Genomic DNA, 17774 nt, shown 5'->3' with positions numbered 1-17774 from the left:
GAGAAGATATACTGGTGTAGTTGTGGAAAACCCAGTGTGTGAAGTGAGGCCAAAGTAATAAATCGAAAAGAGAACTTGAAGCTATTCTGGCAGAGGTTTAGACTTGTGGTTGGGTGAAGTGAGCTTGCAGGGTCAGTGTGAAGACCCAGTGCAGGACTTCTGGGCCAGAGTCTAAAAGGAAACATAGCCAGAGGGAATTGCTGTCAAATCACACTCACTCAAAATGCCACCCAAAAAAGCCTAGAAATCCTGTTAGGGAAACACCATATGAAAGCTCTGAATGGGGCGGGGGGGGGCGGGGGGGGCGGGGAATGGGAATCCTTAGCAAGAGGGACAGATTTTAGAAGAAATATTATAAATTCCCTCTGAAGCAGTAGAGCCTAAACTCTCTTTAGAATTTGAAAAATGGAAATTGGAACAGGAATACAAATTTAAATTAGAAAGAGATACCATTAAAGCTGAACAAGAAAGGGAGCAGTACCATCTGAGGGGAAAAGAGATGCAATTCCAGTTAGAAATGCAGAGACTGGAACTGGCAGCTGGGGAAAACCAAAACAATAGTGCAAATGACCAAAGCCAGTTTAGGGCAGATCTCAAGCGTTTCCCTGAATTCAAAGAGAAAGATAACCCAGAGGCTTTCCTCATCTCGTTTGAAAGAGCATGCAATGATTTCCAAGTAAAGGATGAGGAAAAAATGGTAATATTAAGGGCTAGAATTAGTGGAACCTGAGCAGAAATATATGCACAAATGCCAGAAGACCAGTCCAGAAACTTTGACGTGTTTAAACAATAAATCTACAAACGATTTGGAATCACCTTAGAGCAGCTAAGGGAAAGTTCAGAAGGGTGACAAAGCTAAGAGAAGAAATGTATGCTCAACTTGGAGGCAAAATTTCAAATTTCCTCACAAAGTGGTTAGAGCAAGAGGGTGCAGATTCAGACCAGAAAATCAAGGAAGTTGTGGCGCTAGAGCAATTTTAAGCGGCCATAAATAGGGAACTGAAATATCTGGTGACAGAGTGACATCCCAAAACTATACAGGAGGCAGCAACGTTAGCTGACCAAATTAATGAAATTAGAGACCATGGATTTGATGGTCCGAAATCTCAATATGACAAGGAGGGCCATAGCTTAGTCCTTAGTCCAAATAGATTGGAATATCATGTGTGAACTACATTCTAACAATATTGTCCGTGCTATTCACAATCTGCTATTGCAGATTGGAGATATGGTTTATTTATTCCTATCCTTTGTTTCCTGTTCCTTAACTAGTTACTGATCCACAAGAGGACCTTTCCTGTTATCTCACCACTGCTAAGCTGAACTCAAGGAGTCTTTGATGAGGCACTAGGCTGCTCACAATTCCTTTGGGCATACATTATAGCTCAATCCTTTATATGTTTACTCAAGTGGGACTTACTCACATGTAATATGAAGAATAAAATTCAGTTTCATGATTCTTATTTATTTTTCTTATTGTACATTATTATGAGATATGGGGAATGGGCAGTAGAATGGCAAATGCAATTCAGTACTGTATAAGCAAATGTAACTTGATGAGCAAGATTTGCTAATTATAACAGCACATTTTCTCGAAGCAAGGCAGTCTACATTAGCACCTATACATTCTATTATGAGTGTATATTTTCCGTGTGAATTCCATACTGGGGCACTTGCCATAGTGGTAGATATATGAATTAGATTAAAATGACAGAACTTTTAGACCTTACCCTGGCTTCAGCATATTGAAATGTCCTAGACCTAGTCACTGGCTGAGCTGTTGAGTTGCAATGAAATGCTCACAATTTTATTTGGATTCTCTTGTTAACTATCAGCAGAAAGTACCTAGGAACACAATGGCCCATGTACAATCTATGGGAATGGGTGCAAAGAAGCAAGCAGCCTGCATTTATAACGAATATTCTGATGACTTTTCACAAGCCTCCACATGTATTACTTGTTTTAAAAGCCAACAGCCGTAAGATACAATAAAATGTTGTAGGGGCCAGTAGCCTTTAAGTATATATTGAGAAGCCTGGCTTAAGGTACACATGTTTTTGCTTTCTGTATCATACTTAAACAAGAATGTAGCAGTAGAAAGAATTAGTGCTTAAAACTAGAAAGAGGCCAAGGGAGTAGAAAACTACACAATCCTGCAGTAATAATTTTACATCCAGGATATTCTGCCTGTTGTTCCCTTCCTTCTAGTCTTTTCCCTCCTCTTAGTCCAGCTGGTTGATATGCTGTTACTAATTCAAGCAGCACAGACCACATAGTCCCCTGCTACCTGTGTTTAACACAAAATACAGTTATTTTGGTGATAGTAAATGCTTCAAAAAAGAAGATGAAGACACATGTTTACAAGTAATCCTGGCTTTTGCCCAAGTAATTAGAGTATGTGCCTCTAGTGCATCTTTCTAGCTACTACAAAAATGAGCAAAAAGGGAAGCACCCATCAAACACTAACAAACTTGGCAATTACAGGAGTTTGAATGTTGTTTTCATTATGGTTCAGTGTTATAAAACAAAATGGTGGGGCAAGGGGTAAATACATAACAATCAATTGCAGATCTAGCTAAGCTAAACAAAATACAAGCTGGCAGATGTTCTCAGTCTGACCGAAACACTTTTGGCTGAACTATCAGCTGCAGGCAAAGCATGTTCTCCTTCATGGAGAGCACGTATTGCAGTGGGGGCCGCCAGGACACTCCAAAGTTGGGGGCGGGCTAATTGATCGTTGGCCACTGATGCGATTGGGGCTTCCCTTGTTGTTGGGAAGAAGTTAATGTTGCCATTTGTTGATTGACAGCCAGAAACGCTAAAACTCCTTGCACGAGGCTAGGGCTTCCTCTTTTCGACCGTGCATCGGATTGCCCGTCCCCTCCTCCCTAGAATTAGGGTTGTTCGCTTTGACCTTGCTATGCCTGTCATGGGGTCGTCTGCTCTTGGGGCAGGGGCCTGGTAGGAATTTTGTCCATCTGGCTGATTGGCTGGGGCCATCTGGTTTTTGCCTACTGCGTAGCAAATCGTCACAACTTGTAAGGTTGCGGTTAGGCATTGGTTTATGGTTTGGTTGGTTGAGGGGAAGTGGTTGAGTGCCTGCCCTTGGTAGGTTGAGTGCCTGCCCCTCTAATGCTGCTGCTGCAAGGGATTCCGTTAAAGGAATTGGGGGCTAACTATTGCTTGTCCACTCTGTCAAGGGGGCTCGGGCCATAGCAATGAGCTCCTGGTTGCATTTGGGGTGAGGGCAGGTTCCCTGCTCCGCGTAACCCCCAAGTGTATTCCCCTATTCTGACTTTCGCATTGTGTGGAATGTCAGTCTGTCCCCCATGGTGGGGGCAGATAGTCGCAACCAATGCCTAAGCAACCACTCACAAATTTGTATTTCAATAAAGTTGTGGCCAAAATTATGCCAAAAATCTTAAACAAAAAATTTTGTGTGATGTGTGAGTTATTGGGGTGGCCCTGGGGACCTCGACACGCAAAGTATAATATTTTCTGTTTTGGGGTGGCTCCTTGTTTGTTCAACTGATGGTTTGTCAAGCGTGGCACACCTTACTGACACATTATGGCTGCAAGCTTGGCGTAAATTAATATAAAACATACTGGAAGTAAGACACTGAGGAATTTGCTAATGATTTCTAATAAATATGGCGGGTGGGAATGCAGCTTGCATTCCCCATATATTTTACTGCTTCTTGGTCCCATTACTCCCTTAGATTTGAGAAAACACAATGTTGAAGTGACAGCAAAAGTCACAAGTGGCAGAATTCCCCTCATATGCAATTCACGTTTCCTTCTCCTCCACCCTATGTTCCTATTTCTCACTGTATATAGCATCTATAACCAACCCTATTTTTTGCTGCCTCCTGGTCTTTTCCCTATCTATGACCAGTCCAACAAAGCTCCTCCGGACTTTGGGACCAATGTGAGATCTTAATTGGTGTCTTGAGACAGCTTGTGGCTAGATGAGGGAGAATAAGCTAGACTTAATCCAAACAAGACAGAGGTGCAGTTGGCGGGGAAAGATGGAGACTACAAATGGCCCTGAATGGAGTTTTGTTCCCCTGAAGGACTACATTTGCAACTTGGAAATGCTTGTGCTCTCTAAGCTTACTGAGTAGCCCCAGTTGCGGCAGTGCTCAGAACTGCTTTTTTCCAACTTCGGCTGGTTCACCAGTTATACTCCTATCTGGAGAAAACAGAACTTGTTTCACTGGAATGTGTAAGGGACATCCAGACTAGAGCATTGCAGCAAGTTCTATATAGGTCTGCTTTTGAAGATGGCTGCCCTGATATTGGTTGGGGCTGGGCAGCTGGAGTCTACATGTGGATGTAAGTGGGGAGATTCCCTCTACATCCAAGCCAAATCTGTTTCCATGAAACTCAGGTTGAATTCTCATTTCCAAATTATTAGTGATGCTCTGCAGATGATTCTCAACTTCTGGAATCACCATGCAAGTTCTCCAAGGTCTTTCTGAGTAACCAGATGTGCTTTACAAGTAACAACTCTACACAGTTTGTATCTACAGATTACAACATTTCCAACAAAACCAATATCAAGCTTGTGACTTCTATACCACGTCTATCCAACCACAAATTTTCTGGTGTAAATGCTTTATTCACACCATGAGATATACATTGAAAGCTGAGAAAGGGCAGCCAGGATTTCAATCAGTTAAATCAGTAGGCTTCAGTTGGCATACGTATATCAACCAACTGGGAATTTTGTTTACAGAGCACATTTTGAGATCTCAACAGGATTTGTTAAAACCTGGCGTACAATTAGATATAGTTAACAAACAGCCTGATCAAGTAAAGAAATTTAAATTTCTGGAATGATAAAGAGTGGTTAAGGATTTGTTTGTTTGTTTGTTTGTTTGAAAACTAAATTCAGATCACTTCAAAAAGGGACGGCTTGCCCTTGTTGTAGTATATAGAAGCAATAAGAAATGGCTGCTGAGTACAATTCAAGCTGAAAGACAACATTCCTATGAAATCACTATAGCAGCTGATGAAGCTTAGAATGACCTCATGAAATAGCTGAAAGAATTGTCCATGGAATTGTTCACTGCTACCACTAACTAGTAAATATAACAACTGAAGTTGAAGATGGAATGACACATTCATGTCCAGCTCACATTTCTAAACTCTCAGCTGCAAAGCTGCATTAGGAGGGGCTGCATTACAGGGGAAAGCAGAGGGTGTGTGTTTAACCCTTCCCTTACCCATTGTTATTCCTCAACCACTAGCCAATAGCTCTTATGGCCCAAATGGAGGCTTCTGGCCATGTTTCTGGTGAAAAACACAAGTCTGGGGCCCCAGCAAGGGCAGAAAAACAGCAGGGGGGAAGTGGCATCCAAAGGAAGGATTAAGTCTCCCTTTTCCCACTTGCTTATTTCTCCTATGCACATTTCCTACCCTCTTCGCAGCAGAAGGAGCAGCTGGTGCATCTAAATGCAGATTGATCAGTACTAAGTAGCTAGTCTCAGTTTTAGGAAATGACATGCTCACTAATGCTGGACATGTGGATAATAATTTCAATTATGAACCAATGTATTTTTCACATAACCTGAACCAACGGATGAACTAAAGCTATTTCAAAAGCTGAAAGACACTATACAGTACATATAAGGTAACCATCTGAAAAATTAAATCTTGTATTTGGTTTAGCAAATTCATTGTAAAGTAGTATAGGGTAGAATAATCCTCTTCTTGTTAAAAGTGATCTAATAACCTATCTGAGCATCGTAAGCTATACTTATAATAAGCAATGTTACAAATGTTGTTGGAATGTTTCAATATTTGGAGAGGGAGACTGGTCTTAGGTACATTACATACCAAGCACTCATCCCCTCTAGTCGTGTTTGTAGCTCAAAAGAAAGAAGCAACGTGTGGGGGGTAAAAATACTACCGTACAGGACTACTATAAGGCTGCTCCCCATGCATGCCCCCACTCATCTCAAACCTGTTCTGGGTCCTCCCCACCAAGCAAATTAACAGGGCATAGGAGAAGGAGAAAAAGGGAAAGTCTCATTGCATAAGTGAACCTCATTCTGCACTGACAACAACTTAGTTAAATCCTGCCCATTAGTATACCTATCTTGTAAAATCTTCAGACATTTGCTAATCAGAAGCAGTGTTGGGGTGGGTGGGGAGAGAGACAGCAACTGGAGAGAAGTGTGTCACCTAATGTGATTTGCTTTCTCAAGGATTACAATTTCCAGAGTTCTTTAGCTACTGGTTTCCAGAATTCCTAAGTGAACTTACACTGGTACTTTGGAAGAAGGAACACTATCTAAAGATCATGTGCCATTTATTTATAATTAACCCTGCCTTACTGCCATATCTGGCTATCCTCCAACTTTTCAAAACAGAGATGGCCTAGGGAAGGGACATACTTGGGTCCAGGAAGATAATAACTGGAAATAAAGCCAGGAAAAGACATATGTTTTTTACTTCTAAGGAAGATGGCAAATTCTATCCTTCATTTATTTTTACTTTTGTGCTCAAGTTCCTCAAAGTGTACAACAGTTTAACCCAGACATATAAGACACAAGGTTTAGCCTAATGATTATCCGTAATTTTAGTACAGAAAAGAAAGGAACACTTTTGGTAATAACAGCTGATTTAAATAATCCTCCCTATGCCAAGAAACTCTCTGATTACATTTTACATTTTACACTGTGCACTCTTCTGACCTTATTCATAAACTGTAATTAAACACAATTTAAAACCACATTCATTTTTTGATTTGATTATAAGCTATAAAGCCTAATGTTAGATATAAAGTCTAATGTTAGATACTAAACCAATCTAAGTGAACCAAACTTAATTTTTATGCATCTCATTGAGTGTACAACAATATGAAACAATGAATCTGAATTTTATTGCATTAATAAAACTAATTTTATTCTATGAATTTTCATATAGATTTTATAATGGGTGATTCATAGTTTAGAGGAAGGCTCTAAAATAGCTTTCAGAATTGAACAGGTATCGAAATAAATGATGAGAGACTACAAAAAAGAACAAAGAAAGCTTTAATCAAGAACCTAATCTAGGAAGAATTATTACTTATAGATTTTTCATATGGGGACCTGATAGACCTTCATCTTCTAACCTTACATGAACCACACTTCAACAGAACAAGAGTGTCATTTCCATACTTAGTATATAGCACTGATAATAACTGAACAGTGTAGCACAAATAATATAATTGTTCTAGATGGGGCTTCCTAGCAAGCATAATGATAGAAAGCAGGAAATCTGGCAGACAGGTTTGAGTTACAGATAGATACAACAATATAAAAGATTAGGCAGAAACTCAAACACACAAAGGAACTCAAAAACTCACAGAAAATGATTAATCATATACTTAAACAACAACAATAAACAAAGCAGCTGATAAAAACACATTCTTGACAATCTACCCCCTGAAAGAGACCCTCCCAAGGCACATAATTGGAAACAGTTGAAAATAACAGCAATAAATTGAGAACGGTTTCCTCCTTACCTGTTAAGTATTTCTTAATACTTTAATATTAATAATTTCTTAAGAAAAATATCCAACTACTTAGTTTTGTTTTACAAGAATGGTACTAGAAGTTGTGTCCTACCTCTTATTAATGGTGGCCCAAGCATCATTAATGTTATTAGTCATCAGTTCTACTTTTCTGGTGTCATCAGTTGAATAATCCCGGAGAAGCTTAAGAGCCAAATCATTTGCCACATCCACGTTGATATGCCACTGCCGTAGCTCCTTTGCAAATTGCTGGAAGAAGAGCAGAAATGCATATAAAACATATTACGCATTGTTGAGGAACATTTAGAACCTTTCCAAGTTCAGGTAATACTTAAAACATATTTGCTAGTAAGACATATGAAGTTTCTGGGTAAATAATATCCCTGATTCACTTCAACAAAACATGCTGTTCCGTGCAGTTGTTTTTTTAAAAATAGTTTTAATTAATATTTTTTTGTGCTATGAAACAGACAAATAAGCAGAGAGAAGTACAACTGGGGGGAAAGAGAGGGGGGAGAGACGGGGAGGGAGAGAGACTGGGGTGTTGTTCTTTCATTCTCTTGTCTTGTATTAGTGTAGGGGTTGTGTCAGGATAATGTGAATAGGTCCTATATCTATATCTACAGTATTTCGATATCTATATTTATATCTATGAATTAGAAGTCCTTAGGATTGGGGGAGATCCATTCATTCAATTGTAACTTTAAAACCCTTTAGGTAAAATCTGATTTTAGGGTATCTAGAATTGTTTTGTCATGAGATGGAAGATTATAAATCTAGTAACAAAAGTATAACAGAACTGTTCAAGAAAATGCAAGGTACGAGTATGCCAGGCTGAATTTTAATTGTCATTCATGGTTTCCCCAGAATAATTCTGGAAACTGCAGTCTGGTGGTGCCAACAATTTTATGTTACAAAATGAAACCCACATTCTTGTCACAGAACTACAGTTCTCCGGTTTCTTGAGGAACACAAATGACCTTTCAACCAGTTTGAGAACCAAGCTACACATTACATGTAGTTCTGAAATGGTTTTTTCCCCATTTTTTCCCCTGGGGAAAAGCACTCACAGCAATCTTGAGCTGAGGATGGGGTGAGAAAGAAAGAAAGAAAGAGGCAGCTTTACTCATTCCCTGCCAGTTGTTTCTCCAGTCACAATTCCTCCTGCTCAGCCTGTTTTCTCACCCAAGTGTGGCAGTATATAACTATATAAGATGTAGTTTGGTATTAAGTCTGTGGTGTAAATATATACATAACAGTATATATATTGTCTGCTATATGGTTTTTTCTCTCCTAAAAATAAATGGGTGATTTAAATATTTAGCATTCTATATTTATACATGTGCTAGTGATCCATATGGGACATATAGGGAAATAGGACAAATGCTGAGTACAAAAATTAATAAATATATTTCAAATTTTCATTTATTGTTTTATCCATTAGGTTATGTAATGAGTGCCACCTACTGGAATAGTACTGAACATGCATATACAGGGATAATACAGTACTGATAAAAAAAATTATTATTGGAATATCAGTTCTTTGCTACTTTTTCCCAAGAGCATAAAAAAAGCTTTTAAGAAAAACGACCCAAAAATTATTTTGAATTTGAATGCTTTGACAAGGTTTATGCCACATTCACACAAAATCATGGAAGGGGGACATTTAAACTTAAATAAAATTATGTTATGAATATATATCACTTGGCAGCCATGACCAGCAGTTTATTGTTTTGTAGGTTTAAATAATATTGCTGTGAAACCTCACTGTCCTGGTCTTTTGGAGAACATTAGGAAACATTTGTCCTCAGTTACAATGTGTTAAAAGTCTTGAGTAAATACTGTAGTTGTGCAAAGTAAAAGCCATAATAGAAAAAGTAATACTATAATTATTGTACCAACATTCTTTGAATAATATGTGTTTGCTCCCCTTTGTAAAAGAACTGCTTTTGACTTGACTAACAGCATTGAATTAATTAATGAGAATGAAGCAATTCTTTGAATATTTATCTGTGACACAAAGCAGACTGAACATCAAGTAGATAAATGAACAGCCTGAATATAATTACTGCAATGTTTTTGTAGTGTATTTCTGGGGGGGAAAAGTTCCAAAGGTACAGATAAACATTAGAGCAATGTGGGTCAGCAACCTCCTCCAACTTAAAGTGCATTTTCATTACAGCCCATGAAGCTCCCCTTACAAACAAGCAAGGGTTGAGGAATATCTGTATAATAGAAAAGATGCATAATCACTGGGCAACAATTTTTTACTTTTTGAATGTTGTCTAGATTTCTACAACTGATTTAGGGTATTTTTGCACTGCTGAATCAGGAAATGGCATCCGTTTCCCTCCATCAGGTCAGGTTTTTGTGTTATGTTGATTTGAAAAAAATCAGATCTTGTGACAAAATCAATTACATTTTTTGTGGCATTATCAGCTGATTTTTGTCAACACATATCATCCTAAATATGTTTTTAAGACAAAAAAATGTTTTTCCAACAACATATATTGATTACCTGATAGAAATATCGATTACTGTAAACTGAATGGTGGGCATTGATAAAGGTAAGCACACGTAAATTGCATGTTGCTTCACCATTTTTCAAACTTCAGGGCTTGAACTTCCGTTTCTTAGAACTCCTGGAATGCTCAGCAGCACGGAGGTCTCTCTTCAGAGTCCAACAGTAGTCAGCCATCATGACTGCGTCCCAGCGACCCTGATACCTGGTCTCCATCTCTTTCATGTCCTGATGGAATCTCTCCCCCTGCTCGTCACTCATTGAACCCAGGTTCTCAGGAAACTGGTCCATATGTGAAAATAGGTAGTGCATCTTGACGCTCATGTTGCAGCCCAGGTTTCTGAAAGCAATCAGCATGTTGTTGACAAGTTCTGCGTAGTTTCTGGCCTTATTGTTGCCAATAAAGTTCTTCACTACCAGAACAAATGCCTTCCACGCTTCCAGTTCCACTTCGTTCATTGAGTTTCCGAACTCTGGATTTCTGATGAGCTGACGGATCTGAGGACCATCAAAGATGCCAGCTTTCAACTTCTCTATGGTCAATCCTGGAAAAGCCTGGCACAAGTAAATGAAGCAGTCACCATCCTTGTCCAGAGCCTTGGTGAACTGCTTGATTAAGCCGAGCTTGATGTGCAGCGGTGGGAAGAGTATTCTGTCTCTGTCCACCAGAGGGTTGTTGATGACGTTCCTTTTTTTGCAAGGCACCAATTCCTCCCGCACAGGCCAGTCATTCTTCGTGTAATGCTGAGCATTACACTATCCCTACTATCCCACATGCACAGAAAACATGGGTACTTGGTGAAGCCAGACTGTTGTCCCAACAAAAAGTTCACCATCTTCAGGTCAACACAAATAAACCACTTATGCTGATCATAACCAATTTTCTCCAGCACATACTTCACCGCTTCATAGTTCTCCTTCAGTGTACTCGAGTGAGCCAGGGGTATAGAGGCAAACTGGCTGCCGTTGTGTAGCAGAACACATTTCAGTGATTGCTTGCTGCTGTCAATGAACAGTCTCCAATCTTTGGGTTCGTACTGTGGCACTCCAAGCTTGAGCAGAAGCTGTGCAATATCTGCACAGTACACCAAGTCCTTCTCTTCCGAGAAAAAACGGAGGTACTCTTGATGCCTGTTGCGCAAGAAGCTGATGCGAGCATTGTCAGAGAGGAGGGTTTTTTCCTTCAATCTGGATGCCAACAGTTCGGCAGAGTCCTTTGACAAGCTGAGGTCGTGAACTAGATCATTCAACTCCTTTTGGGAAAATGGATGTGGAGCATCATCTTCAAGAACCACTTCTTCTTCATGTCCTTCAACACTGGAGGCATCTTCATCACTCAAAAACTTGACCTGATTGAGCAAAACCAATGTGATTTTTGGATTCAGCGCATCAGATTCGTCCTAAATCAACTGAAAAAACGCAGACAACAAATTTGTTGTTGACCAGTGATTGATGGGTGGTTCACACAATGTTTTTTGTATACATGAGCAGAAGTGACTGTCCTGATAGTATGAAAGAACCACTGCAATCTTGAGTGCTCTTGCAGGCTGCTTCTGTGTCCCCAATACTCAAATTATGTTTCTCCACACCAATCTCCTACTTAAGCATAGTAGGAACTGCTTTAAAATGCTGCTCTTCATGTTGCCCATTCATTCCTTGTTATTCATTATGATGTTGTTGTTGTTTAGTCGTGTCCGACTCTTCGTGACCCCATGGACCAGAGCAGGCCAGGCACTACTGTCTTAGTTTGGTCAGACTCATGCTGATAGAGTTTGGATTTGATATCCCGCTTTATCACTATCCGAAGGAGTCTCAAAGCGGCTAACATTCTCCTTTCCCTTCCTTCCCCACAACAAACACTCTGTGAGGTGAGTGGGGCTGAGAGACTTCAAAGAAGTGTGACTAGCCCAAGGTCACCCAGCAGCTGCATGTGGAGGAGCGGGGAATCGAACCCAGTTCCCCAGATTATGAGTCTACCGCTCTTAACCACTACACCACACTGGCTCTTCACTTCAAGAACACTGTCCAACCATCTTGTCCTCTGTCGTCCCCTTCTCCTTGTGCCCTCAATCTTTCCCAACATCAGGGTCTTTTCCAGGGAGTATTCTCTTCTCATGAAGTGGCCAAAGTATTGGAGCCTCAGCTTCAGGATCTGTCCTTCCAGTGAGCACTCAGGGCTGATTTCCTTAAGAATGGATAGGTTTGATCTTCTTGCAGTCCATGGGAGTCTCAAGAGTCTCCTCCAGCACCATAATTCAAAATCAGCAATTCTTTGGCGATCAGCCTTCTTTATGGTCCAGTCTTCATAGAATTGGTCAATTTCAATTTCTTCAGCACCAGTAGTTGGTGTATAAATTTGGATTACTGTGATGTTAAAAGGTCTGCCTTGGATTCGTATCAAGATCATTCTATCATTTTTGAGACTGCATCCCAGTACAACTTTCGCCACTCTTTTGTTGACTATGATGGTCATCCGAACTGAATTTGCCCATTCCCATCCATTTTAGTTCACTGATGCCCAGGATGTCAATATTTATTCTTGCCATCTCATTTTTGACCACATCCAACTTACCAAGGTTCATGGTTCATGGTTCTTACATTCATTATGCTCATAATGAATCACAGATTTTTTAAAAAATATCATTGTGGCAGTGATTGTTCATACTGGTTTTAGATGCTTAGTTATTTAATTTTGTGTCAATTGTTCGTATTTTATAAGGCTGCCTGATGTTGAAATGTGCATGCCACCTTAGGGTAAAAGGCAGAATGAATGAATGAATAAATGGAGTCTGACTTATGGCCATGCCAGTCCTTGGAATTTTGATCACTGCCAGGATCCAAAAATGGATACTGAAAGAAATGTAAAGGGTCCACAGTCCTCCTAACAGAATGACACAGTACTTGTCATTCACTCATACGGCTTTCTACATGTTTTATTTTTAAACCAACATCTTTGTTTAAAAGAAGCGAGCTAATGTAACAGGATCAACACATGCTATTTGTTTTATTGGTAAAACACAATGAAGTAATGGCCTATAAAGTTTCACTCAGGAAATGTGTACTTTTCCCAGTGCTGCTTGAATTTTAATGACCTTGTAATCCTGTCTGAAGAATACTATTTAATAGGCCGCCTGACAAACGCATTACAGGACTATTTAAAAAGTGTTGCTTCTCACCATTAACTTCAATACTTATATCTATTAAAATCCTGACATTACTAAACACCAGTATCAGAATTTTTTAAAAAAACAACACACAGAATGTAGGTCTGTCTCTTGTTCTCTCTCAGAAAACAATTAATCTTTTCAGTAGCTTTGAAGAGGTGCAGTCCTCAGTCATCACTTCCATTTCTTTTCACAGAGATGGAGACCAAAGTGATGCAATGAGTGTTTTATCAGTCAGCCTATTAGAGTCCCATTATTTTCTGTCTTACATGACTTCATATAATGAATTTTTATAATTAAACTAATGACATACCTCTTCTCTTCTTTTTCCTCATTCTCTTTTTACTTTCAGGCCCCATTTATCTCTTAATTAATCATGGTTTCATTCTCCCTCTCTCGCTCCCTTTTTTCTTTCAAAAAGTGTTCCATTACTTTAATTTCATTGTGACATATTTTAGTTTATCTCTCTTGTTTCATAACTTTGCTGACTGTTAAATAGTTTAAGGAATTAGGGAAATGTGTACATCGTTCTGATCATATATACTGAAATTTTCTTTAATTGTAAAATGTTTGCAGCCCCAAAAGTCCCTCACATCTTCCTCCCACCACAACTGTCCTACCATCTCTTAAGACTGCAGAGGAAAAAACATGGCTGGCTGTCAGGCTGGCATTCCTGTATATGCACAGGCTGGGCACAGAAAATGTTGGCTACAGCAGCCCTTCAGAAATCTGTTCAAAGGCCCAAACTTTGTGATTTGGTCATACATGCAGGGAAATGCCTGCCTGGTGGTCATTTTCTTACTTTGGTAGCAGAGGTGGCGCTGTCAAGTAGTGACAGGGTCAGTGGTAAACAACTGTAGCTAGAAGATACTGGTATAGTACAGAGAGGAGAACAACAGTAGAAATGAGAGAGATAAACTAAGAAGAAAAGTCATTGTTTGGCAGTGAGTGCAGGCAGAGGTTGGATGGCCATCATGTATGCTTTAACTGAGATTCCCAGCTCACAGAACTGTGAATGCAATTATATAGAACTTTCCAAAGGCCAAATATAAAAATAAGACATTTATATTCCACCAAGTGTCCGTTTCTTTAAATACAGTTTTTACATAATGTATGCAATACCAAAATCATATTCAAGAGCAATACAGGATGTCTCAAAGCCAAAGTTCTATCAAAACATTTCTTCATTTAATAAATAGAAAAGAATCTCTACTTGTTGCTAAGCCCTGTATTGGATGCCTTGTTTCTCTGGCCTACCAGCAAGTCTTTAGCTGAATACCAAGAACAGGTCCTTCTCTGTGGTGGTTTTTAGAAAAGTTCCAAACTTTCCTATTTTATGGCACTACATTTTAATAATGGTTATATCTGCTGCTATTTTAATGATACTTAATGCTGTTGTTTTAATAGCTTGTAATTACTTGTAAATTGATTGCTCAAGGTCTTAATGCACTTATTAACTGATGCTGTTTTTATATTGCATATTGATTTTTAAATTCCCGCAGTTTTTGTTTTGTTTTTTTCTTGTTTAAATAGCTTTCATTGATGGTTGTTTAATTACTATTTTGTAAACTGCCCTGAAAATCCTGATTGCATGAAGGGCGGTTTGAAAGCTGAACAAATAAATAACCTTAGTAGATTGATGTTTTACTGATTGCATACAGATAGCAACTCAATACATATTTGTTCAGACAGGCCTTTGGAGCATAATAAGAGGGGCATCATTTGAATTTGTATAATTTAATGCTGATTTGTCTGCTATACTTTGTACCATATTGTTACTTTGTTTTTAATGTTGTAATTTTGCCGTTAACTGCCCTGGGCTCTTGTGAGGAGAAGAACAATAGCAATAACAGTAATAACAGAAGCTGCTTCAGTTACCTCTCCCACAAGCTTCACAGGCTTTATTTCCCTATCTGTTGGAGGACAAATGTAGGGAAGGTAGTCAGAAAAAGGTGTACAGTATGTCAGTAATATGTGAATGATCATATCATTGGCAGAGACATGCAAATGAAAACTTGTTTGCCATTGATGTGTGTTATGCTGAAATATGTATCTTCCAATCACAAATATATTTTGTTGCTACTTCCATCTATCTATCTATCTATCTATCTATCTATCTATCTATCTATCTATCTATCTTAATGTAAGAAGAGATGCAGTATGAAAGAGGACTCACATCAACAGACCCTCCAATGTCCCTATTTTCCAGGGACTTCCCTGATTTAAAGAAGCCGTCCCAGTTTCTTATTTGATCCCAGAATGTCCCACTTTTCCTTAGGATGTCCCTATTTTCACTGGAAAAGTGTTGGAGGGTATGGAGTTATCCAACCCCCGAGCCGTCAGAAGGCAATCTTATATAGGGAAGTTTTTTTAATGTTTAATGTTTTATTATGCTTTTATATATGTTGGAAGCTGCCCAGAGTGGCTGGTACAACCCAGAAAGATGTATGGGGTATAAATAGTAAAATTATCATTATGGAATGGGACGTCCCTATTTTCATCGGAGAAATGTTGGAGGGTATGCATCAAATATCAGAAAAGAACCAATGACTATTAATTTTTTTCAACCTATGTATAGCAATGGTGCAGCAATACTGGCCTACACTGCAGGGTTGTTGTGAAGATTACAACAATAAAGCACATAAGGCACTTTGAATACTGGAAATTTGGCAAAATACATGTTTAATATGAACGTCATCAATTTTCAACTGTAATACCAAATCAGATTAGACATAAAGTATCGGACACCTACTACAAATTAGAATGTTTAATTTCAAACATAAATGAATATTATCATATTACTGAGGCAAAAATCAGTAGCTCTCAGTTTAGTTAATATCTAGAAAAAGAAATTATAAGGGTTAAAATTGTCAGAAAGCCTCACCACCCAATCCTTGATATGTTGGATTCTCTGTTAGTTTATTCAGTGGGTCAAGGAAAGGAACTTTACACCTGCTCAAGGCCACTTTCCTGTTCTTACTTGACATTTTATTGGGTTAAGACCTAGCGTTGAAAACAGATGTCAACGCTGGACCTCATAATCCCTTTTACAAATTAAGTCATATCAGAGGAGGCAAATTAGTTTCAACATTGTCTTTAAAAAATCCCTCTCAGCAGCCTCTTTCTACATGCCGTCATACGCACAAAAGACAGCTAGTAAGGAATAATAACTCTATTAAAAGTGACAAACACACTGAAAATAATTCCCTCTGCGTTGTATAATATATTAGGGACAGAATGCCAACAACTGCTTATCATAACACAGAAAACATGAAAGCACTTGTCTTGAAATCCTGATTTATTATTAGATCCATACATTCAAATACCAGCTTATAATAGAAAACTAAATCAACTGAGTTCAGTAAGATTTGAGTTCTCTTGATTTCACATATGTCTAGCTCAGTCAAGCACAAAACTGCTAATGCCATCACATCTGAGAGGCTTTTATGCAGGGTTTGACACAATAAGAATCACAAGGCAGACAAAGGGAGATTTTTCTTTTGAAGGATGAAAATAAAAATAATGTTGCTAAGCTAGAGAATAATTTCTTTGAATTTAGGGGAATGAGAACAAGAAAAACAAACAACTGTTCAACATTGATGAGAGCTGTTAGTACCAAGAAATGACACAGTCTTGAGGCGGCAGGCTGGCAGTAGAGACCAAAATTCAATATTCATTGAATCAGGTAAGATGTTGGAGTTTTCTCCTTCCCTATTTGAAACCTATGAGAAAGCTGTGTACTACAAAGGATTTGTAGGCATAATACAAGGTGACCAGTTTCTTTTCCTCCACAACCATCTCTAGGTTGGCCTCTTAGAAGAAATAACCAGCTCCTAGCACTTAGGAGGGTTATACATTTCAAATTAAAAGGCATACAGAAGCCACAAGCTGAATAAAACTAATTCATACAACTGTGGGCTATATATTTTTTTAAAAAAACACACAACTAGTTTCTTATTCTTCTCCTGAGATGCTATCTTGCAACTTGCAACATGAGGAACTCATTGTATGATACTCAATATCTTATGAGATTGTGGTTTTATGACTTTAATCCACTGGTATGACATTGGTATGTCAGCTGGGGATTTAAATGCAATATATAGCAAAGTCATAAAACCACAATCTCATAAGATATTGAGTATCATACAATGAGTTCCTCATGACTTATTTAAGGAGGATACTGGCAAGCTGGAAAGTGTGCAGAGGAGGACAGCCAATTTATTATTATTATTATTATTATTATTATTATTATTATTATTAAATTTGCATGCCGCCCTATACCCGCAGTTCTCAGGGCAGTTCACAACATAAAACCACAATATAAAAAAACAGAAAATACATAATAAATACAAAGACAACCCAATAATTCCCCCTTCTACAACACATTTTAAAAGGGCATCAGATGTCAATCATCCAAAAGCCTGGTTAAAGAGGAACGTTTTCGCCTGGTGCATACAGGTAATGAAAGGCCAGCCAAACCTCCCTGGGGAGAGCATTCCACAAATAGGGAGCCACTGCAGAAAGGGACATGAAGAAGGGTCTCATATGGAGAGAGTCAAACCCT

General features: G+C 38.7%; 1 protein-coding gene across 10 annotated transcripts in view; it reads right to left on the bottom strand.

Annotated features, from left to right (window-relative positions):
* The window catches only part of DMD (dystrophin), a 1019805-nt gene that overhangs the window by 228180 nt on the left and 773851 nt on the right, over window positions 1-17774 (bottom strand). For all 10 annotated transcript variants that reach the window (XM_081003446.1, XM_081003453.1, XM_081003448.1 and 7 more), the window contains one exon: window positions 7620-7774. In XM_081003446.1, coding sequence (XP_080859572.1) covers window positions 7620-7774 — 155 coding nt within the window. The remainder of the gene's footprint in view (window positions 1-7619; window positions 7775-17774) is intronic.

Source organism: Podarcis pityusensis (assembly GCF_964106645.2).
Source record: "Podarcis pityusensis genome assembly, chromosome: 4".
NCBI classification, from domain to species: Eukaryota; Metazoa; Chordata; class Lepidosauria; order Squamata; family Lacertidae; genus Podarcis; species Podarcis pityusensis.
This window is presented reverse-complemented; position numbering and strand designations above follow the sequence as displayed.